The sequence below is a fragment of the Leptinotarsa decemlineata genome, unplaced genomic scaffold (genome assembly GCF_025532065.1).
Source record: "Leptinotarsa decemlineata unplaced genomic scaffold, Ldec_3_MD MMD2_tig00000218_RagTag_RagTag, whole genome shotgun sequence".
Classification (NCBI taxonomy): Eukaryota; Metazoa; Arthropoda; class Insecta; order Coleoptera; family Chrysomelidae; genus Leptinotarsa; species Leptinotarsa decemlineata.
The window spans coordinates 3,518,742-3,542,655 of NW_027412545.1; the positions used below are offsets into that span (position 1 = coordinate 3,518,742).

General features: G+C 34.7%; 1 protein-coding gene and 1 non-coding gene across 11 annotated transcripts in view; one reads left to right on the forward strand and one right to left on the reverse strand.

Annotated features, from left to right (window-relative positions):
• Camta (Calmodulin-binding transcription activator) overlaps positions 1–23,914 on the forward strand; it is a 995,933-nt gene that overhangs the window by 260,889 nt on the left and 711,130 nt on the right. For all 10 annotated transcript variants that reach the window (XM_074173289.1, XM_074173281.1, XM_074173280.1 and 7 more), the window contains one exon: positions 7,625–7,706. In XM_074173289.1, the coding sequence (XP_074029390.1) occupies positions 7,652–7,706 (55 nt within the window). In that variant the 5' untranslated portion in view covers positions 7,625–7,651. The remainder of the gene's footprint in view (positions 1–7,624; positions 7,707–23,914) is intronic.
• On the reverse strand, positions 8,218–8,289 carry TRNAP-AGG (transfer RNA proline (anticodon AGG)). The gene has a single exon. It is a non-coding gene; the product is annotated as a tRNA-Pro (tRNA).

A 23,914-nucleotide genomic window follows, 5' to 3' on the forward strand; every position in this document is an offset into this window, starting at 1 on the left:
TATACCTGGTGGCCCAAAAGGAGCACGCAAGTTACAATTGGTTTATTTGAATATTTGTGTAATACTGAGTTATTCAAATAATTGTTTGCCCTTTTTTTTATTGTTACCTGTTTAAATAATTGTTTGCTGTTGTTACCTGTTTGATATAGTGATTGCCTTTCTGGCTGAATTCACCGCTAGTTGGCAACGTGTTTGGTTTCATTTGTAAAACGCAAATTGAGGTGTTTCCTTTTACAATTGCTTGATGACACCGATGCGCCTACGCCTGAGCTCACGCGACGCAAACGAGGTTGTCTTACTTTCCAATACTAGTATTTACGATTTCGCCCACACCTACTCAATTTTCGTGGTAGTTTTACTTGACGTATTGTAGTTTTCTTTTGAGCGTCGTTACTACCATAATTTATGGCTGATTGAATTCGTGGTTATATACACCGCGCTCAATGACCTCTTGTATTGACATTTGAACATCGCGTAGTAGTGTGAATATGGCTTTGATGTCTTAGAAGCGTTGTCGGTTAATCCATGTAAATTAGGTTTACTGAATAAATCATATTGGGGATCTTTATCTTTTATTTCCAATATTAATTGGTAAGTTATTGATGTTGTAAGTTACTTAAGGTATCTGGAGGAGTAAATTCACCTGGCGCCCATTAAGATCTATTTGAAATTTGCTAATTTGGTTAACCCACTCCCGCCTCCACTGTTTAGCTTAGCCGCGGATACCCATCTGCCTTATTTGTTACTGACAGATGATTTAGTCCCCTCTTGTGCTTTGTGAGGTGACACATTTTTTTTTTTTCACCGTAGCGTGCGCTGGTCAGGCCCTATCCCCCAAAGCCCCGATATATTCGGGAGGGCGCGCCAGCATTATCAACCAATGACCACTCCCCACACCGTGGGGTAAGTGATCATTGGGTCCGAGAATCATTTGCCCTGAGCAAACGCAGTGAACCAAACATTATTATTATTTTTATTTTTATTATATATTTAATAAAAAATCTGTCTGTTTTTCCGTTAACCAGCTGTCGCACTCCTACGAACGACAACCCTCAGAAGTCGAAACTTGTGCGAGCAAAGGATTAACGAGGTCTTACCTTTTAACGTGTGATTTCTAACACGGGTTGGACGATAGCAAGTGAAGATCGATCGTTCAGACAAGGGCTTGAACCACCGACCAACACGGCAGTCAATTCGAGTGAGTGAACAAAGCACCCACGCCGAACCGCTTGGCCATCGACCGACCACCGACCGACCGAATAAGGATCGTCATATTAGATATATGCCTCTATATTGCAGTTCCCAAGTAACACCTTTTATAAAAGTATGTTATAGGACTGTTGATCTGTCATCTTCAGTACAAAATAAAATTCACACTTTACTTACTTCAAGTCTGAAGAAGCCTCATTTCATCATTATTTTGTCTTCACAAAATATTTACTATGATTCAAGTACGACTAACATACTCTAACACTACAGTATATTATGGATTTCTTTTAGTTTGATTGAGATGATTTAAGTGGGACCTTATTTCTTTAAAAATTTGTAGTACTTCAGTATTTGTTTTGGTTGGTTTTCAGGTTGAAGCCTTCATTCCTACTTCAGTTTTTATTTATTGAAATTTATTCTCAGCCAAATATTGAAAAAATATTTCGATGTCTTAAACAGTTTTATTGAAACAAATAATAATAAAACAATTTTCGATATGATGCTATTGAGGTAGGACGCAATCTTATTGAAACCACATGTGCCTCCGAAAGTCCACGGAAATATCATTCAGCAAAAAAAATCAGATCATTTTGCAAAACTCTCATTATATTTCATTAAATATGCCTCACGTTGTCATGAAACAGGATTGAACCTCTTCTGTTGACTAGTGATGCAATTTTCGGTACATTTCATCGATTTTTCCACAATAAGACTCGGCTGTGATGGTTTGATACGGTTATACAATACCCATGGCCATTTTAGGTGGATTTTCGTCTTAGGGAAGAACCCCCTGTTGTCGTAAAGGTTCCACTTTTCATTACACGTAACGACCCGAACCAAAAACGGATTATTTTGGTTGAGTAAAAGCAAAACAGAACAGACCTCAAAACGTGAAAATTTTGTTGAGCCTTATGACCTTTCTCATACGTTTTGAACCATCAAAAAATGCGTGGGAGCTAACGCCCAGTTCTTCCGCCATCTCACGCACCGTTTGTGATGGGAAAAAATCAATATTGAGATATAGAGCTCCAAAAACACATGACCATCTTTATTTATCTATATAATAACTACAATTGTTACATTGGTTAAACTTCTTATTTATTTTTTCCTTACATCATTTCCATGTATCATTCGAAATTCCGCAATCTCGTAACCGACGTGGAATCCTATCTATCTCATTGCATTTCAAACATGATATTGAAATGAACAAAACTTTTGAAACAACCCAATAATTGAAGATGAAGACTAAGATCGTAAGTCGAGGAATTTCATCAAATTATTATGCACTAGTTGTTGCCCGCGGCTTCGCCCGCGTGGAATTCGATTTGTCACATTGAATTTCGTGACAAATCATCATAGTTACAATATTTTTTATCAACCTAAAACTTCAGGTTTCCAACTTCAAAACTGATGAAATTCAACACAGTCTTTAAACCATTATTTTTCTCTATTGGGCCACCCCCAAAACTTTTTAGCGCATTATTTCTTGTATTTCGTAGTTTGAATAATATCAATAGTGCTTTCTCAGTAACTGATGAGACTACCAAAAAATGAACTCTATTACATTCATCAGCATCGTTTGTAGTCAAAACTATACACAAAAGAATTTTTTTTGTTCTTGATTCACTACAGAAGCACTTGAAAAATACTCGATTTTATTTCACTCATTTTTGATGTATTTAATGCTATCTACAAACATCTAATTTCCGCTCCAATCAACTACATAGTTTGTAGTTTGAGGACAATTGTTATTTTATTATTTGTAGTCTTGTTATAGTAGCTTTTTTGCTATTCTTCAAAAGCATATAAAATATAGTAATATTTTGTTGTTACTACAATAAACTACAATCCATTTAGAACCTATTTCAGAACTTTTTGGCACATTATTACTCGTCCTTCATAGTAAGAATAATATCAATAGTGCTTTCTCAGTAACCGATAAGACTACAAAAAAATGAACACTAATACATTTCTTAGTATCATTTGTAGGTAAAGTGGGCTAAAAAAAAGGTTGACTTTTTTCAAAGCGGGTTCCAGCGTGAAGTAGCTATCAATAGGTACCCACTCAGACAATATTGAATAACATCAGCAAAAATAAAACTGAAAGGATTATAATGAAATAAATACATTGGTAATGCTAGTAATCCTACTCCTCCCAATATTATAAATGCGTAAAGTTTGTGAGGGAGGATGAATGTTATGTATGTATTAACGTTTATTACTTTTTCACTCCTAAACAGCTCAACGGATTCAAAAGATCATGACTCAGAATAACACATAGTGTAGTTTCCCATGGTATAAGTAACGCGGGAAAACTGCGGGGAACAGCTAGTAGTATTGTATAAGTGGGTACCCATTGATTGACTTGATATTCTTATATTAACGTACAGCCGAAGCTACTGAACCTATAATCTTGAAAAATGCAGGTAGGTGCTTTGTATAGCGTAAATACTCATCAAGAAAGGAAATAAGGAATTTACATCCCCAAGGGGGAAAAATAGGGATTCGAAGATTGTATTGAATTTCGTCAGTTTTGAAGTTGGAAACCTGTAAGAGTTGGGTTAGTAACAATTATCTCAACTATTTGTTTAAAATGGTATGTCACGAAACCCAATGTGACAAACCAAATTCTACGCCGGCGAAGCTGCGGGCAACAGCTAGTAATTTATATTTTTATTTCAAAAATATAGTAACTAAAAAAATATGTCAATTGCACCAAGTAATAAATAACTTCAAGAATCGAATTATGTTACCTATAAAAAATTCGCAAAACTAACACAACCGTGAACGACGTCTGCCCTCACGCGTAAGCCTGCGTTCGTGTCACGTTCTCGGCGATGGCGCTCCATTGCTTAGACCTCCCAGCTACCTCCGCGTACTGTCTCCCGTCGTCTTACAGTAGACGCGACGCTTGATAACTTAGTGGGTTGCGTCACGTTAATCTTATCGTCATAACTTTTGAACGACTCGTCCAAATTACTTGGTGTAAAAGAAAAAGTTTATCTATATTAAATACTTGAAACGACAATTGTATCAATTTTCATAAGAATTTGACAGATACTCTAAAATGTGCATTGTAAAAATAGTATCCAATTTAATTTATGGTTCAGTATTTTGCATATTGTGGCTACCACATTAGAGTACATATATGCTATCGCGGACTTTTATTTAGAACTATTTAAGATAAACAATATTATGTTACATTATCTTCATCTAACTCCAACCGTATAGGCAGCGCACGCCAAGCTCTCAGGGAGCAAGAATTTTTTCGACTTGCCAAATATTTATTGTTATATTATGTCTGATGAATGAACTGTATTTATGTAAAGTTTCATCTAAATCCGTTCAGTCGTTTAGGCGTGAAAGAGCCACAGATATACATACATACATACATTCATCCATCTTCAAAAACTTTCACATTTTATAACATTAGCATAGTTTTCGAAAATTATAGATTCAAACAGCAGATTTCCTGAATAATACAATGACCATAAATCAATCATTATCCACAATTTTTTTATTTTTGTTTCTCAGTACTGTCCGATATTTGCCAAACAGTTTTTTTAACAAGAGCATACCAGCGTGAAATTCATTTCTGGATTCAATCTCTTCGTCGTACATCTACTTTTCCATGGTAACATGTTTCAAGAGTGTGTTTGTATGTAATCCAAATTCAGCACTAATGTATCGCAATCAGGCGCTCGATTTGAAACTCGCTTCTCAACAAGCTGTTTCGTGTTAGGGACTTTGCGGTTTGCGGTGGGTTTACAGAAATGGAAACGTCAATCCCTGATGGAATCCACTCACGGGGATATGAAGGAATAGTAAATATGGCGGAAAGGTGTCATGTTGCGACATTCGTATTCGAGATGACCACTCACTTAGGTGATCTGAGGGAATCATTTCCAAAACAATCAGATATTCATGGAAACGAAATGTTTTTGATGGATCTTCGCCCTCATAGAAATGAAAGCATGAAATTGATTTCGGTTACAGTGAGACAAAAGATCCTCGGCATTTTAATAAATCGTAAGAACATGTTAATAGTTAGATATTTTTGGAAAAACCAAATGTGTACCATGCAATGCAAAAAAACTATGCGAATGCCTGATGGTACTCTTGTTTAGGTATGCAGATTCTCTATTTGAGCCTAATTTTACCATTCAATAAGTATATGAAAATGAAATTCAAAAAGTTCATAACTGTTTCCTCAGCCTCAGATTGATATTTGGTATTCGTCCAAGAAAAATGAAAATTTGGAAATCAACAGAAGACATTCTGCCTGCTTCTTCCATATAATCTTTATTACAAAAAAAAACCTTTTACCTCAATAGAAATCAAGTATGGAATAGATATACATAATTTATTGTCAAGATCTCACATTTTTTGTTCTTCTTCTGTTGCATGTCTTACCGCATCTCGCCAATTTTGTTCTGTAATATGTTGTAAAGACTCATATAACAATTCACGTACAGCTTGTATTTTATATGACGTATTTTTTCTAGCCACATAGCTTTTCATTTGTGCCCAAATGAGTTCAATTGGATTTAATTCGCAGTGGTAGGGTGGAAGTCTAAGGACTGTGATGTTTCGTCTTTCTGCCATTTTGTCAACTACGTATTTCTTGAACTCAGATTTGTGTTGCCGGGCAATTTTTAAAAGTTCTGCTTTAACCATTCCATCTTCGTAAGGCAGGGACTTATTCCGCAGCCAGTCAATGATATCCTGTTTCTTCCACGCAGTCGTTTGAGTCTTTCAACTAGTCGTGAATGATAAGGTGCATTATCTAATACTATAATTGAGTTTGGTGGTATATGTTCAATCATCTGCTCAAAATACTCTTCGAAAACATCAGCTGTCATCTCCTCGTGATAGTCTTTTGTGCTTTTGGATTCAAATTCCAACAAACCATGCTTAGCAAATCCTTTTTCACTGCCAATGTGAGAAACTATTAATCTACTGCCTTTACCAGAGGGTGGGGAAATACCAGTAGACCAACCTTCCATAAAGGCTTGCCTGGAGCTTGATATATTTTTATCTGTCCAAATTTTTGTGAGAGTATGACCTGCGTTTACCCACGTTTCGTCCTGATAGTAAATTGGCCTTCCTTCAGCCCGAAATTTTCGTATAGATCTTAGATACTTTCTTCTCCAACATATTATCTCTTTCCGGTCAATCAAAAGTGATTTTCGGTCTGATTTCTCCTACCGGAAATTTAATTCTTTTAAAACTTGCCACAATTTGGTTCGTCCGACATGAGGCAAATCCGGTTCGTCTCTAACTTCTTGTAAAATTTTGTTTAAGTTGGGTATTTCTTTTTTGTAAAAAAATTCGTGAATTTTCCTTCGAATACCATTTTTGGCAAATTCATCAATTTCAATAGGTTTTCTCCCCCTCTTCAAGTATTCGTTCGTATTTGGGTTAGCTATACCTTTTTTTTTTCTTTCTGATAGGAACCTATATATTGTTGACTCTCTTGGTGAATAGACAGACTTACTGACTGTACGCAACAGTACCGGTGTAAAACTTGATGATGTTGATGATGATGACGAAGCCATCGCAAGCAATCAAACAAAACAAGCAGGAACGAAAGGTACGTAAATGTTTGTAGGAATATGAAAAAAAGTTACTCACGCACTGCACAAAATTCGCAAAATAAATATTAGAGACGTTAATTACTGCCGTAGACGCCGAAACACCAACGAGCCGTAAATTAAATGCGATTAAAAAATGTACTAAACCAAAAATTATTTTCGTTCGTAACAACTTCACCCTTTCAAGGCAAGTTTCGAATATAAGCTGAAGCTTTATATTTAATGAATAAACACCTCAGGAACCTCCGCCTATGATTTTACGAGTTTTACGACCGTTTTTTGACTTGGGCCCTCATTTTGTGCTATCGACAAATTATGAACGGACAATAGGTGGTACCGTTTTAACCCTTCATTAGTGGTAACATCAGCCTCCAATTAATTTACACTCATCATAATGAACTCAGATAATTTAAATTAGAAACATTATATCAATTTCAATATAGATATTTTAAATTTCGGTTTGTTTTATTTTGCTTGCGGATTCTAACGGGGATTCAGACGATTTGGGGAGAAATACATTTTTCATTCAATATGAGAACAAGTTGAGGTACATTCTCAAAGAAAAAAAAAGTCATAAAATGCTTTTATGACTTCATTTAGGGAATCATAAATTTTTTTTCATTAATTGAGTCTGTTCTTCATTGCTTAAAGTATCAATTTTACCTGTATTTGTCTTTCTTTCCAAAAACAAATATTCCAAAAAACTTATATGTTGAAAAGTTCCCTCCAAATTTTGAAATTGTTGTCTTCTAATGAGCAAATTGTTTTTTTCCTGTGACCATTACTCCTTTCTTTATTTGATAAATATTGTTTTTTTTCAGGTGTCAACAAAATGAAATGGTACCTCGATGTTATGTGGTGATATGGCTTCCCCTGCTGTCTATCGCATCAATCTCTCTTCACGTAAGTTTTTTGTTGCTTCACGTATGTTTTTGAATGCTATACCTAATATATCTATTTCGAAATTCAAATAATATGATTCATAGGTTTATGTATTTGATCTTGACTGAACCCAATTATGTTGTCAAAATCTATATAAAGTCAGAATTTTTTTTTGTAATAGACTCACCACTTAATTTCTTTTTCCTTTTCAGACTCTTGTCGTATGTCGAAGTCTGTAACTATCAATGTATAAATGAGGTTGACCGGATTCATAGAATAAGTTTTTTTTCCCAAAAACTTGGATCACAAAACACTAGAAAAACTTTACTTTGGGGCCTAATGAAATAGACTTTTACCAAACAAGCCAGGAGCAAAATTTTAAATTTCTTGTTAGGGCTTTGAAATTGTTGAAGAATGATATCAATTCAGATAAGTTGGAACTTGCAGTCAGTTAATTGAGTAGTTCTAATAAATCTATATCACTTCCAAAACATCGAATTCGTGATTATTTCATTTATCTTGAAAAAAAAGTGGGCTCGTCCGGGATTTGAACCCGGGACCTCCCGCACCCTAAGCGGAAATCATACCCCTAGACCAACGAGCCGATGTAAGTTATTTCGCTGGATTATCATGTGTTACTACGCATGAACCGGTTTCTTCAACAACAATTTCTTATATCAATCTAAGTATGAATTAACACTACAAAAAAAATATATAGCTTGAAATCATGCTATAAATAAATATGAAATCTTACTATAGATAAATTTGACAGAAATAATAAAAATTCAAAATAAATTCGAATATAAAAAAATATCTTCGTGAGCAAAACAGGAATATTCAATTTAATTATGAATGGAACTAAATAGTGTCAGAATGAGACTAAACAGGCCCTCATAGACTCTGGTGTTAGCAATAGATATATATTGTTGCGAGCATTCAGAAAAAAATATGTCTAGCAAATCTCATACACAGAATTGATCTGATTGAAGCTCAAAATTTATTGTTCGACTGAAAGAAAAAGTATAGTATAATATTTTTATATGTGACAAAATAATTTGCAGAATTTTTAATTGAAGGACAATTCAATTTTCATCTGATAGTCTTAATTTGTCAATATTTATACACTGGAAATTTGCGCCCGAAATCCAAAATATTATCTTTCATAGACGATAATTATGATAAATAACATAAGTGGTCGATAAGAAGAAAAATAACAAATTATATTGAAAAGATTTTGAATTTGTCATCAAGGATTCGTTTGATAACAGAACGATATACTTACTATGGCTCACAATAAAAGCAGGGCTACTCACTAGACACTAAGCATTTAGTGGACACCTAAACAAAATATGGCTTTTTTGAATAAGTTTCACAATGTTGCTGATGAATGGGAAGAAATAAACACTGAGTATGACATGTAGAAATACAAGAAAGCTGATTTGTGAAGAAAATGAATGTAAATGAATCAATCAATATGGTTAGCAAAACATGTTTAAATAAAACTGAAGATGAAAGAAATCAAGACAACAAGAAACAGAATATAATTCAACCAAGTTATTTCACAGTATTTAAATTGTTAGTACGGGTGATAACTGCTTAATTCCTGATACTTCGAGACGAATGAGTGAATTAGTCTCTCCTTTCAGTTTTCCGGTTGCACTGTAATCCATTTTCCTGCTTAATTTGAGGTTTTCATATATTTCAGACCTCCTCACTAGTCTGGTTCAATGCGAAATTTTTCAGTATTAATTTCACCGAAACAATTTCATTTGTCACATTCACGTGGTATTTGGCAAACGTTATTCTTGAATAGGTAATGTGCTTTTATCTGAAGCAGGTTTTGATGTTGTTCTCAGATACGATATAAAGAAATAGTTATAAATGAAATATGTGACAATGACGAGCATCTTTTAGGCGTAGTTGATAAATTGATTAGGAAATAAAAATTTAAAATAGCTGGTTTGAATTTTTTAAAAATCTAATAGGATTTGGCATTTCTTTTTACAAAGACATATTCTATGAGCACAACAGAAGACCCACTCCAGAAGCTAAACGAGTCTCTCAAAGGCGAAGCTTAGTTTCGACATCTCTGCTTTCACTGCGTCTGGCCCTAGAAGAATAACAGGTAATACTCATACCCTTATTGATATCTTGGTAACATCAGAAAGGGATGATAAACAGTCAGTTGAAGTTTTAGATATTGGTATCTCCGATCATCTTGCAATTACTTGTGAAATTATATCACTGGAAACAACATCAAAATACAAAACAGTTTACTACCGAGATTTCCGAAATTTCAACCAATAGATAGATAGAATCTTTCACTTCGAAATTGTAGATGCAATGGTAAGTTTTTCACCACAAACACAACAATTCTTTTCAATGCCCATGCTCCAGTTAGGTCTATAAGAACAACAAAACCGCCCGCTCCATGGCTTACCTTCAACATCAAGGAAATGATTAAACTGAGAGATAAAGCTCTTGGAAAGTTCAAAGTAACCAAATCTCATAGAGACTGGACGAGCTATAAGGAACTCCGTAATCATACCACCGGAGCAATCCGACGTGAAAAAAAAGCCTATTTAGAATTTGTTTCGAGAAACGGAAATTCCAGTTTGATCTGGGGTACTCTAAGAAAACTTGAAATTTTGAAAAATAAACACAGCCCTAACTTTTCCGCGGATTTATCAGATCTGAATCAAATAAATTTCAACTTCACAAATATTATTCATCCTGCAAAATCTCATCATCATGAAACACTTATTGAAAGATATACTCAGACCTATAATGGACCTACTTTGAATTTTCGCAGAGTGACACCACTCCATACTCAACAATACATCAGTGGTATGAAAACTAACTGTGCTGGATCTGACAACATTTCTCTAATTATGTTAAAGTATATTGAAAATTATCTTACCAACCACATCACACACATATTCAATTCCTCTATAGAAACAAATCATTTTCCTTCTGCATGGAAACATGCAATTGTACTCCCTTTGCCAAAATGTGAAAATCCAACTGAATTATCTCATTTGAGGCCGATTAGCAAACTGCCTATCCTATCTAAGGTGTTCGAGCGGATTCTGAAAGATCAAATTGATTCTTTTGTTTACGTGAATAACAAATATTTGATCTGGATTTCGTACATTCTATAGCACCACCACCGCTCTTGTCAACATCACCCAAGATTTATTCAAAGCAACTGATAATTATGAAGTAGTACTGCCATAGTACTCTTAGACTACAGTAAAGCATTCGATACATTAAACCACAATATTCTGTGTAGGAAAATGTCATTTCTCGGATTTAGTGAAGGGACTGTAAATCTATTGAAAAGTTACCTCAGAAATCGGACTCAGTCAGTATGTCTGGATGGAAAGTGTTCTAGTGCTTTACCTGTTGATTAGGGAGTACCTCAGGGCTCTATCCATGGCCCAATTCTGTTCTCTCTATATATATCTGACGTCCATAAAATAATTGATCATTGCACAGTTCATCATTATGCAGATGACACTCAATTATATTATCGATTTTCTCCAAGTAACTGGCAGGTGGCAACGGAAAAAATTAACAGCGATCTACAAAAGTTACTGGATCTATCTGTAGCCAATAACCTGAAATTGAATTCTCAAAAATATCAGCTGATACTTTTTGCCCCGAAACACAAAAGTCGGGAAATTGAAGAAAGAATTGAAATCCAACTTGGATAAGACTTACTACAAACAATTACAGAAAGCAAGAACTTGGGTTTATGGCTAGATGATGATCTGAGATTTCACAAACATTTAAATTCACTTCGTCGTAGCTCATACAGTATCTTACGTCAACTCTATCAAAGTAGAGATATTATGACTTCCAAATTGAAGTTGAGACTTTGCGAAACCCTCATATTGTCTAGATTAGCATATTGTGATATAATCTACGGGGGCCTGCTTTGATACAAACTGATGTAAATCGCTTACAAAAAATACAAAACGATTGCATTCATCTTTCTAATGGTGTGAGAAAATTCGACCATATATCCCCCAAGTTTGAGGAGTCAGGTTGGTTACCGATTGCTAAAAACTGGCAGCTCCACCTACTCGTCAATACACATAAATTCCTCGTCTTCAAAAAGCCAAATTATATTTATGAAAGATATAAAACTTTCAAATCACAGAATAATTCGAGGACACGAAACAGTCACACTGTTTCGTGTCCTCGAAACTCGATAGCCTGCTTTTCTCGTAGTTTTATTTACAACTCTATCAAACAATATAATGCTCTGCCTAGTGAATTTAGACACTACTCCATATATAATTTCAAGAAAAAGTTGAAAACATATCTGAAGTCTTCTGGATAGATAATATATTCATATTATGCCTTGCTCATATGGTTTTCCCTTTGTCTCACCTTTGTGTATGTTTTGCTGTATTTTACCTTATTTAAGCTAAATAGATTGTTAATATTTACTTTGGAATTCATAACCTTTGTTTTTTCTTAGTTTCACAAAGATTCATGAACTACTCACTTACCAATGTATACTAGGTAATTATTTTTATATTTCTATATAAAATATGCTATCCTCCAGGTTAGTTGTAAAACAGTCTCGGCTGATTTTCGCCCTTTCATTGATTTTTGTATTTACTTATTCTTTATTAACAATTTATGTCAATGAATAAAGCCCATTTATTATTATTATTTGACGAATCCCGTTCGGCGGTCAGTTTCAGAAATTGGGTTGCTTGGGAAGCTTCGCGTATCTTTGATATTCGTAGATTGAGTCTTCTCTCTGTCCCACAGACGGTGTCGCCGGAAAATGTGTAATCGCCTTCACTCACTGAGGCTTGTCCTCAAAGGACAATTAAGTACGTCAATTCATATTTGCTTCAACTATTACCTCTGATGATACCTATGCTGGTTTGGTATAGGTATCATAGGTAGTTGCCATGCAGTGCCAGTTGCAGTGAAAAACAAAGAACGAATCTCATTCGGCGCTCAATGTCGAACCTCTGCTTTGCAACAGACTGCCTTGAGGAGCCTCGTTTATCTTTGATATTCGTTGATTGAGTCTTCATTCGTTTCACAAATGACGTCTTCTTAAGATGAGATATCATCTTTTAACTATCTCAGGCTTGTATTCAAAGACAGTTGAGTCCAGCAATGCAAGCCTGGTTCAGCCTAGCACCACTGCTGTGTCGAAGTTGTGCTGTCTGGTGTTGGATCACGAATGCTTTCTTTGTGCTCTGATTTCATATAAAAATGGTTTTCAAAACTGCTTTCTTGGATAACAAAAAAGACAGGATGAATGAAACGAAATCAGTCTGGCATATACGAAATGAGCTACATAGACCGGAGAAAAAAGTATGCTCAATCGAATCACACTATAATATTCGTAACCCCATTTTGAAAAACACGTTTGAGTTTTTAGGCAGGTATGAAACCAGAAATGGAACAGCGATGATTGTCCCATTTCAAATAGCCCTTTGAAGTCCATTGCAAAATACTTATAAGTAACAACTAGTAGTGATTAGTCAAGAGTAGTAATTAGTCAATTATCATAAAAAATAGGAAATAAGATGGAATTACGAATCAACATTGAAATTAGTATTGAAGGGTATAGTATATACGAAGTCAAACTAAATAGTTACCGAACGTCGGCAGTTTTTTTGTATGGCATGGGCACAAATCCCATGGCATGGGTATGTGGAAGGAATTTTTTACTCGGTTAGGGAAACATGTGTCGGGAAAAAGTACTTTCAGTGTTTTCCGCTTCTGAAGTACCAAAACAGATTTTCTAAAATACTTTTCAATTGAAATATGTGTACTTTAAGTTACATTGAGTGTATTATGCAAATGAAAACACAAACTTTTCAACTGTGTCAAAGCTATTTTTCAGGTTTGTTAGTATTGCAACAGTTTTTTATGCCCGACGTTTTGTCTACGACTGCAATAGACATTATCAAAGACGATGAGGCAATGAATGAGGTACTCGGCGTTATACTCACGGCAGATATTTTGTATATTGCGATGGATGTAGAAAAGATAATATAGTGTTACACTTCTTTTTCGACGTTACTAAAGTACTGCAAAAAATACAATTTTCGATAGTATCGGGAAGACTGCGTACTTTAGTGATTTTTTTCATGGGACATTCATCATTGATGTTTTATGATGTCAGTTTACTTGGTTTTGTCTCGTTCATTTACCGTAATTCACTATGGGTCGACAAGATATATGTGCTCGTTTTGGTATCCTGATGTTAGGTGAGGTACACCGGGAAAAATGATTGAAATTTACCTCGGAATTTTCATTTCGAACGAAGAAAATTACTTCAGTTTTATTGAAAATATACTTTCTCTATTGAATAACTCACATCGCCGAGCGTAATTTCAGTAGGCAATGTACTTTTCATTGAGAATTAAATATTCATCTAATATATGTGTGAAATCATAACGTATTATTTCATGTGAAGAGAAGAACTAACTGGACGATGGGTATTCCCCCTTAGTGAAATGTAAATTTTCGCCATCTCTTTATCGAATGTAAAATTACGCTTGTATTTGTGAGTGATTATTGTATTGTTCATTCTTGTCTACAGAAGCGCATCGGTTTGTCTGACGTGTGCATTAGAATATTTTTGTTGTTGGTGAAAATAAGTAAAGAAGGTGAGTACATTTCTTGTAAAATTTCAATAACTAGTCCAATAAACAGATGAATTCATTGAGTTTTCTCGTTATGCATTATAGAGTGTTTTTTATTACAAGTATATCCTAACCTCACATCGCGAATTATTTCATACTGTATGGAATAGTACAACATATTTTAACTGATTTTCAAATAATAACAGAACATATATTTGAAAATGTTTGTGATAATTACTGAATGGTATTGAGAAAAAGAGATATACTCGATAGCAGTGGCGTAAATCATCAGTGACGCCGTATGCACTATCCATTTTAAAAATGAATTTCGATGAGGAATAAAGTTTCGTATTGGTTGTTGCAAATATCGGACAATGTTAAATCGTAATTTCATTAACCTAAAAAATATCTGAACGTTTTACTCGTATCTCTCATAATTTTGGATAAATTTGAGGATTTGTGATTCTTATTATTGAACTTGAAAACATTTTTGCGATGGAAGGCAAGTTGAAATTGAAGGAATCGAGAAACACTTTAGGACCTTTTTGTTTCTGTTGAAGAGGTGAACAAAACACTTCATCACCACTTCATACCATATCATTATAGCTATATTTCAGAAAATGTTGGAAAACATTTGGAAAAATCAAATTTTTTATTTAAACGGTTGAATATGTATCAAAAATTTTTGAGAAATATTAATATTGAATTCAAACTAGTAGTAGTTTTTCTCTAGGAATGTGTGTTCGTCAACTTACTGTGTTTTTAGATTTCTAAACCTATTCATTTGATGATATTTCATTTCTCTTTTAGGATAATACCACCATGAGCAAGAAAGAAAATGTGTTAATTTGAAGAATGGTTTTTTTATTCTGTACTGTTATTTGACTTTTTTGAAAATGAAAAAAAAAAATGTTTTGTAGAATTTCATTTCAAGAATGTATATGAACTTATTTTGTATATACATATTTTTTTCAATATATCAATGTGTAATATGTCTTGTGCATTCAATTATCTAAATTATGAGGAAAAATGGTCACTTAAGAGTCAAGAGTCAACATCCGATTGAGGTATATATAGGTATATATAGTGTATTCAAAACTACTCTGAATACGGACCTTCTTACAACGGAATATCCCAAGGTAATATAACCCGTAAATGAAAAATTACAATGTAAAATTTTATCAGACTATAGAATTCCACTGTGAAATTATATAAAAGTGTAAAATTCTACTGTAAAATTCTGTGAAGAGTGTAATATCTCGATATACATTTATATCGCAAATTCACCCTATAAAGTTTTATTTCAACACAAAAGTACACTCAAAATGAAAAATTACACTGAAAAATTCCACACTTCGGGGTAGAATTACAAAATAATATTCCGCATGGAATGTGAGATCACACATGAAAGTAATTTCTCGCTAATATGGGCGGTAATTAAATTACCACCGGTACCGGTGGAAATTTTTTTACCAGTGTATATGAGTTCACCGAGATTCCATAGTATTATCTCCTGTAAGCATTATTTACATTTACTATCAATAATATTGACAGAAAATAGCACTGACAAAACTATATCGAATATTGCCGACAGACGGAGGTTTCTTATTCTTCTCTTTTTTTGGGCCTTTGTTCGTGCGGCTCTGGACCGTACTTCGTTGTCAAGGTCGCTAAAAATTATCCTCTCGATGCGATGACAGTATTGATACTTCTTCCTCATTATGTTATGTTGTGCCCTCTTCCAGAAATGTCAGGGTTACTTCCGGCAGCTCAATCTGCGTATGTCAAAATTCAAAGAATTGAAGTTTCAAATCAAAACAACGATATCGAACTGCCGTTAATTATTTGGAATAAATTTAGTTAAAAAACCAATTGATATCGTATCACATCGATATTGGTTGATGTTTTCATCATTTTAGGATGTTTAACATCATATACTGAGCGTGTGTTTGAATGGCTCCCGCCATATATGTGGTGATCCACAACCCCGCACAACAACACAGGTATTACATCTTTTTAAGTAAAGAAAAAGGAGTAAAATACAATCCTATACGGTTCGTAGTTAGAGGTTTACTTGTGACCACCTGGAGGTTTTTCTGAGGCTTCTTTCATATGCTGAATCTCTTTAGTTCCTGCAGTCTCTGTCATATGAAGCAAACTTATACTTTTCGGATGCTTCGTAGCTGAGGAGACACCAGCAGAACTATTCCGTTAAATACACCACTGTTGCCCTGTATACAAACCTGAGGAGTCCGTTTAACTGAGAGTATATTTTTCTTTTATATAAACCTGGCCACACCGTATAGCTGAGAGCATATTTCATCAATCCCGGTGAGTCCGTTTCATGTAACCACATGCACTGAAGAATATCATCAAGAATTTAATATCCAGTCAACTATTATTAATATTCATGTCAATCTGATAGTATAGTAGTAACCTTTCATTCAATTCACCTCATCACACTATCATCAATAAATATAGAACCGAATAGAGATCAGTTCATTGAAAACCAAAGTGCACTGCGGTATAGTTATCCTTATTATGTCACATTAAGTTTCATTGAATTAGATCTATGATATTCAGGTGGTTACTGATACAAATAGGTGACTTTGGACAGTATTTATTCATTTTGATATTGTTTACCGATATAAGATATTATTATTGGAATATTTTAAGTGAAATAGGGAATCGAAGCCTTCCATTGTCACTTGGTATTTTTGAGATAATTAAACATACTTATTTTTTCTTGTTGGTATGGTACCGCTGAGCTACCATAGTCTAGTTTCTACGGTTTCAAACTGGGCACCTAAAACACTTATTTTCTGTGGCCAACAACTTTTGAGATTTAAAACATCAAGAAAATCTCAGGCAGTAACATCAAGCCAAATTCAGGAGTATATATTTTTGTTGCTCCATATTTTCTATCCCCTGTTAACAATAGTGTATGCCAGACTATCTCAGTGTTTTCTGAAGGTTATCTGTAGAAACTCCACAAGATCTCTTGAATATTTTATCCTTCTTTTACAAAAGTGTTATCTTCCCATTTCCAAAAATTGTAAGTAAATTGAGTGAATGACTTTATATATTATATGTTAAATAACAACAAGCTCGAAATATTCGATCCAGTTCAGAATCTACTCAAGGTCATGAGGAAGTCGGTTACATTCCTTAGAAATTAACTGTATCTAGATAATATCTGTCGAACTATTACTGCAAGTGTGATGGCGTTTGAGAATTTCTTAGCACAGTGTAGCTAATTGACTGTATGTAATTGGTGAATCGGATCGATACGTCATACTATTACTACAATGAGTATTCTAAATAAAGACCATCTGTTACACACTACCCACTGTACAGTTTTTCGAGAAGTGCGTGTCGTCGTGGATAGAAGTCGAAAATAGGTTTATTCAATAACACTAAATCAATCCGTACCAATTTGTATGTGACAGCTTTGCGAAGGGTAACACGCCACGTGGAGATTTCCGTTTGTGTATAGCGTAGACAAATCGAGTTTCATCAAAATGTAGGTTGGTCTTCCTGCAGATACAAGATAGCGAAAACATTTGAAAGTTTGTCGCGTATTCTCAAACCCGACTGATGTGGAAGTGTCTTCTCTATAGCCAAGTAAATCGCACAAGTTAATCCTGGATGTTTCGGGTACTTTTTTCACTGTACTCGACTTTTCACGTCGCAGGATTTACCGAGGCAACGGTTGATCACCAAATATGCCGACAGCATTTCACCCTATGATCTGACCATATTGTTGTTCATTAAAGTTCGTTCATTATCAATGAATGGGGAAGGGACGATTTGTTGTAAGATATATTATGTGTGATTGATGAATTGTTTACTTTATGGTAATTCATGATCACTTAAATTAAATGAATAAAAACACTTTTGTCTAAATACCAGTGGAAAATTTTATTTATACGACCGATTTCGGGTTTGATCCCATTGTCAAGTATAAAACTGAAATCTAAATTTTGAAACATCGATTTTATAGAATTTTCAGGTATGCTGCAAGGACAGGTATTTGAGAGACAGAATGCCAACTTAAAATACCATCCTGAAAAATCTAGGGGTTGTTAAACTCATAAATTCAAGAGAGGAGTCCTACATAAATCAAGTTGCTCGTTTAGGGGTATACGTTTCTGGTTTTTAATTGATTTGTCAATTTCCATGGCCTCCAACATATTCATTTTTCTCTTTTTATTACGTATATGTAGGATTTTGAGGTTATCTTCATTTATCTTGTGGTTTGATTCTTGAAGATGTTCGTACATTGCAGATTTTTTGTCCAAACAGACGTGTTCACGCAGTCTTATTTCAAAATTTCTACTGGTTTCGCCTGTATAAACTGCAGAGCATTCGCCACAATCTATTCTATATATACCTGACTTTTTCATTCTATCCCGTTTGGGCTTTCACAAGTAATAATAATTTATATAGAACCCTGTTTAATGCAAAACCCAAACGGAATGGAATGAAAAAGTCAGGTATATATGAACTAGAGTGTGGCGAATACTCTGCAGTATATACAGGCCAAACCGGTAGAAATTTTGAAATAAGACTGCGTGAACACATCAGTTTAGACAAAAAATCTGCAATGTACGAACATCTTCATGAACCAAACCACAAGATAAATGAAGATAACCTCAAAATCCTACATATATGTAATAAAGGGAGAAATATGAATCTGTTAGTGGCCATGAAAATTAACAAATCAATTAAAAACCAGAAACATATACCCCTAAACGAGCAACTTGATTTATGTAGGTCTCCTCTCTTGAATTTATGAGTTTAACAACCCCTAGAATTTTCAGGATGGTATTTTAAGTTGGCATCCTGTCTCTCAAATACCTGTCCTTGCAGCATACCTGGAAATTCTATAAAATCGATGTTTCAAAATTCAGATTTCAGTTTTTTGACTACTGAACTAGTTGTTGAGGCATTATTTCTGACAAGTGCGAAAATATTTATCCATTATTACCACTAACACATTATTGTCCTTTGCTACATAAATTACATTGATAAAAAAAACTATGTAGAGGTGATTGTAGTATAATGAAATATTCCACATAACTTCTTGCTCAACTCCACTCAATATTATTTTCGGTCAGTGTTTTTCAGAGGAAAGTATCTAATGAAAAAAACAACTAAAATACAGCTTTTCCGTCGCTTGTCTTCTTTTCGTATCAAGCTTCGTTTTCGATAAACTATCCATGGACAACATAAAAAAAAAATTAAATAGTAAATAAATTCGACCTTGAAGTAAAAGAGCAAAGTGTCCACCTTCTGATAAAATACACGACTGCGATCGATTTGTCATTGCCTGACACGTTCAAAAAAATACCTTGAGTATTCCTTATGACATTGCAATTGTCAATTATTCGATTCCTCAAGTCATTCACATCTAGTACAGGAGATTCATAAACAAGAGCCTTCAGATGACCCCATAAAAAGACAACTAGATGATTCACATCAGGATTAAGAGCTGGCCTAATTCCCCAGCGCGCAGTCCTGAGCTGGCTAAAATGAACTGGCGTTGCAAAACCACATGTTGCCTCTTACAAGTACAGGCACTTCTCCTAACAAAATAAGTAAATGATCTCACCAAAGGTTAGTGTAGGATTCATATGGTAATCCTGCTGGTAGAAAAAATGGGCCAGTTAGGTAGTCACCAATCACTCCTACCCAAACGGTCAGCGAAAATTGTTGCCAAAAATGACTTTGTCTAATAACACCGTTAACTGACAACTCTGACTTTCACTGATATGACATCACTGTCACTGACAGCTAGTCTCCTGAGTAGATGTTCATGATATGCAAAGTTGCCAAATTTTTTTTTTCGAAAACGAAGCTAAATATGAAGAAAACACAAGCGAAGAAAATGTTGTATTTTTAATTGAATAATCTAAAAAAACAAAAAACTACAACAGTAAGTCAGTGGCGTACATTTTTCCCAATATTGTTGGCTGTGGTGCCCACTGAGACTCCACTGGACATAATAACTTCAATCTAGATAGAGCTAAATAAGCGCCTTGTTACTTCAAATAATTGAAGCAAGTCTCAACCGAATCGGTGTAAGGATATTTATGATATTTCATAAACTGCATCGCTCCATATCTCTGGAATGAAGCAACTCCGGACATGTTCATAAGAACTTTTTTTTCTTGAAACGCCCTAACAAATCACTCAACCGTTGTCAGGAAACACCCTATATGTGTTGTGTAAAGGGGTTTTTATGATGTTGGTATTCTGCCTCCCAGAAAATTATCTGTTTTTCAAATAAAAATGAAATTTTTACAAAAAAAAATAATTTAGCATTGATAAAATAACGATTTTCAGGTGTGGAAGTAAATAAAATCTTGTATTGGTTATATCAGGTTCGCCGTTTATTTTGAAACCTTTTTGAGGTATTTCTAATATTTATTCTGAATCCTTGCATCGCGTTGGTAATAATTAGTCGCAAACACGTTCACCCTATTGAACATTATGCCAGTTCTCCATCCTTCCATAGCATACCGGCTTCTGTCTTCCAACTTCCAGATCCAACTTCATTCACAGCCCGGAAAGTTCCGTCCTTTGTATATCCCCCAACTTTAGTCCTCCATTCCATTCGATGTCATAAACAAAACACTACATCGAGTAGGCTAATATATCTTATTAATGTGCGGTCAAGGCAAAAAATCAAACTCCCTTGTTTGTTGACGTCCAGCCAACTTGTTATGGCCCAAGTTGTATGACATCACGTTCGTTCTAATGGCACTTTGCTGACACTTCAGTGCTCGCTTTCAACAATGTACGGCTACCAGTGTATTTATGTTGTGTTATTGCCGATTCGGAACTTCCTACATGACTCAAATTCATGTCCATATTTTTCAAGGGAACGTACAAAGAGAAATTACGCCTCCTTTTACAATTATTACAACTTCTCTCCATAAACTGAGATAGACATGACAAAAATATATATGCTTTTTGTCTATATTTGTTAGTTCATTTCTTGAATAACATTACATGTTTTGAAATCGTATTTAACTTCTATCATTACTTTTAAAATTTTCTTGAACCTTCCTAGATACTAGGTAGAAGTGTAAAAAAAACTGTCCGCAAAAAGTGTAGAAAGTGTACAATTTTTCAATAAATTTAACAAATGCTGATTATATAATGTTGAAAAAATTTTGTTTATATTTGAATCATTTTATTTTAATAACAGTAAGGTTCTTCGAAGGTAAGTCGTTTCATTTTCAACAATTGTAGAAAATTAAATTGGTTAAATGGACTGACGCCTATCAGAAAACAACTACTCTTCTGGCTAATACCACGAGAGGCGTTGGATTATATCCGAAAGGCGTCAGTGCAGGAATCTTCACAGCCAATTGCATATTCCGGAAAAAAAATTCTGTGAAGATTCCTGCACTGACGACTGTCGGATATAATACAACGCCCTTCGTGGTATTAGCCAGGGGAGTAGTTGTTTTCTGATAGACGTCAGTCCATTCAACCTACTGTGTAGGTATATTTGAGACTGGTTCGAACGTTTAAAGTTCATTTCTTTAGATTTGTTCACTGTCAGTCTTCAAGCATAGCCCACTGACTAATAAGAAAGTTTTTCTTTCTTATTCAGAGGAATCGGGCAAATTACGGATATGCAGTTGGTTAGTACCTCGTCCACTAGATGGAGTGACATTTTGTTGTTCGCTTCAACTTAGGAAGAGGAATTAAATACTCTGAAAAAATTCCGATTTTCAATTATGGGAATATCATTATGATGGCCACTATCTTAGACTGATGAGTGGCTAATGAGTCCGAAACCGGTCTGCAAGTGTGCCTGTTCCAAAATTGAAGGTCGACTCTTTCAGTTCTATTGTCAATTGCATATGCAGGAAATTTTCTGTGAAGATTCTTGCACTGACGCCTGTCGGATATAATCCAACGCCTTTCGTGGTGTTAGCCAGGAGATTAGTTGTTTTCTGATAGATGTCAGTCCATTCAACCTACTGTGTAGGTATATTCGAGACTGGCTTGAACGTTTAAAATTCATTTCTTTAGATCAAATTCAGTTGTTGAATTCCATATGAATATTACATTTTATATTAAAAATTCACAGCAAATGTAATGTAAAACTGCAACGGAAAGTTACATACCTATGTAATTAGGTGATACCTGTTTTCTCAATACACTGAACTGAATCTATTAATTTGAATTATATTACATTGATATGTGATTTCTCACATATCAATGTGAGATAATAACAAATATTTTTCAATGAAATTGGCTTTATAGTTGTCCTCGTAGTTTACCTTCGATATTCTGAAACAAGAAAAAGTCATTGGATGCCAAACCAGGACTGTACGGAGGTTGAGTCATCTATTCGATGTTTTAACTGCTTAAAAAATCACCTGTTTGACGAGATGTGTAATGCTCCCATTGTCATGATGAAGAATGATTCGTCTTTGGCGGTTAGTTTTACGAATTTCTCCGGAGATTTCCGGCAAACAAATGGTCATTGTACTACTCAGAATTGACCATTCTGCGTTGGTCAAGCGGAACAGTGGCCATATGACCCATTGTTTTATTTAATTCGTCTTAGAATATCCACACGGTCGATTGCTGTTTTTTTTTCGGATAATACGCATATATTCATGCTTCGTTACCTGCTACGATTTTATACACATCTCTTGAAGCACCACGGTCGAACTTTTCAACCATTTCTTTAAATCACTTAACGTGAGCCTTCTTTTGAGCAATTGATATATTATGGGATATGCCACGGGGTAACGAGAACAGTTTTTTACGACTAAGTGTTCATGTTAAATCGAATGTATTGAAGTGGTACTAATATGTAAGAATGCCTGTATCTCACAATATGTCTCACATGATCTTACATTATGAGTTAAAGCACTACATCGATGTTTTGTCGAACAACAATCGATTCTGGACGACCATCACGGAATTTGTCGGCGACCGAACTACGACCGCGATTGAATTCACTATACCAGCGATATAGGTACTGTGGTTTTTGATGGTGTTTTATTACCATACAAAGAACTGAGTTCATCGACACATTCTTGTTGAGATAATTCACGTTGAAAGTTGTGAAAAATAATCCAACGAAAACCTTCTCTTGAAATTTTCATTTTTTGGTCGAACTGATTTCCCCAACTCACTGTTAAAAACCACTTGTACATCAAATCATCTAAATGTATTATGGTGTTGCCACATTTTACCTATCAACATTAGTATTGTCAATTTCCGAAAATATAAATAGTCCTCCATGGTATGTAAATTTACAGTACCATATGTTACTCACAAATTAACACCGTCTGGTTGTGTGATTTCACAAATATATTTTCGTGTAGATAGCGCTACTGCAATGTGACACCTTGATATTGGAAATATTCACCTTTCATTACCATATTAATCAACGACAGTGCTAGTTAGTTAATTTTTGACAATTTTAAAAATGTCCCCGACAAAAATGCATGGAATTGATTCTTTCAATTTTTCTTCTAAAGAAGCACTTTCAGGAAAGACTATTTACAATCGATTTGTAGTATTTCGTAATTGTTGGGCGTCCGTCAGTGATGAATGTCGTGA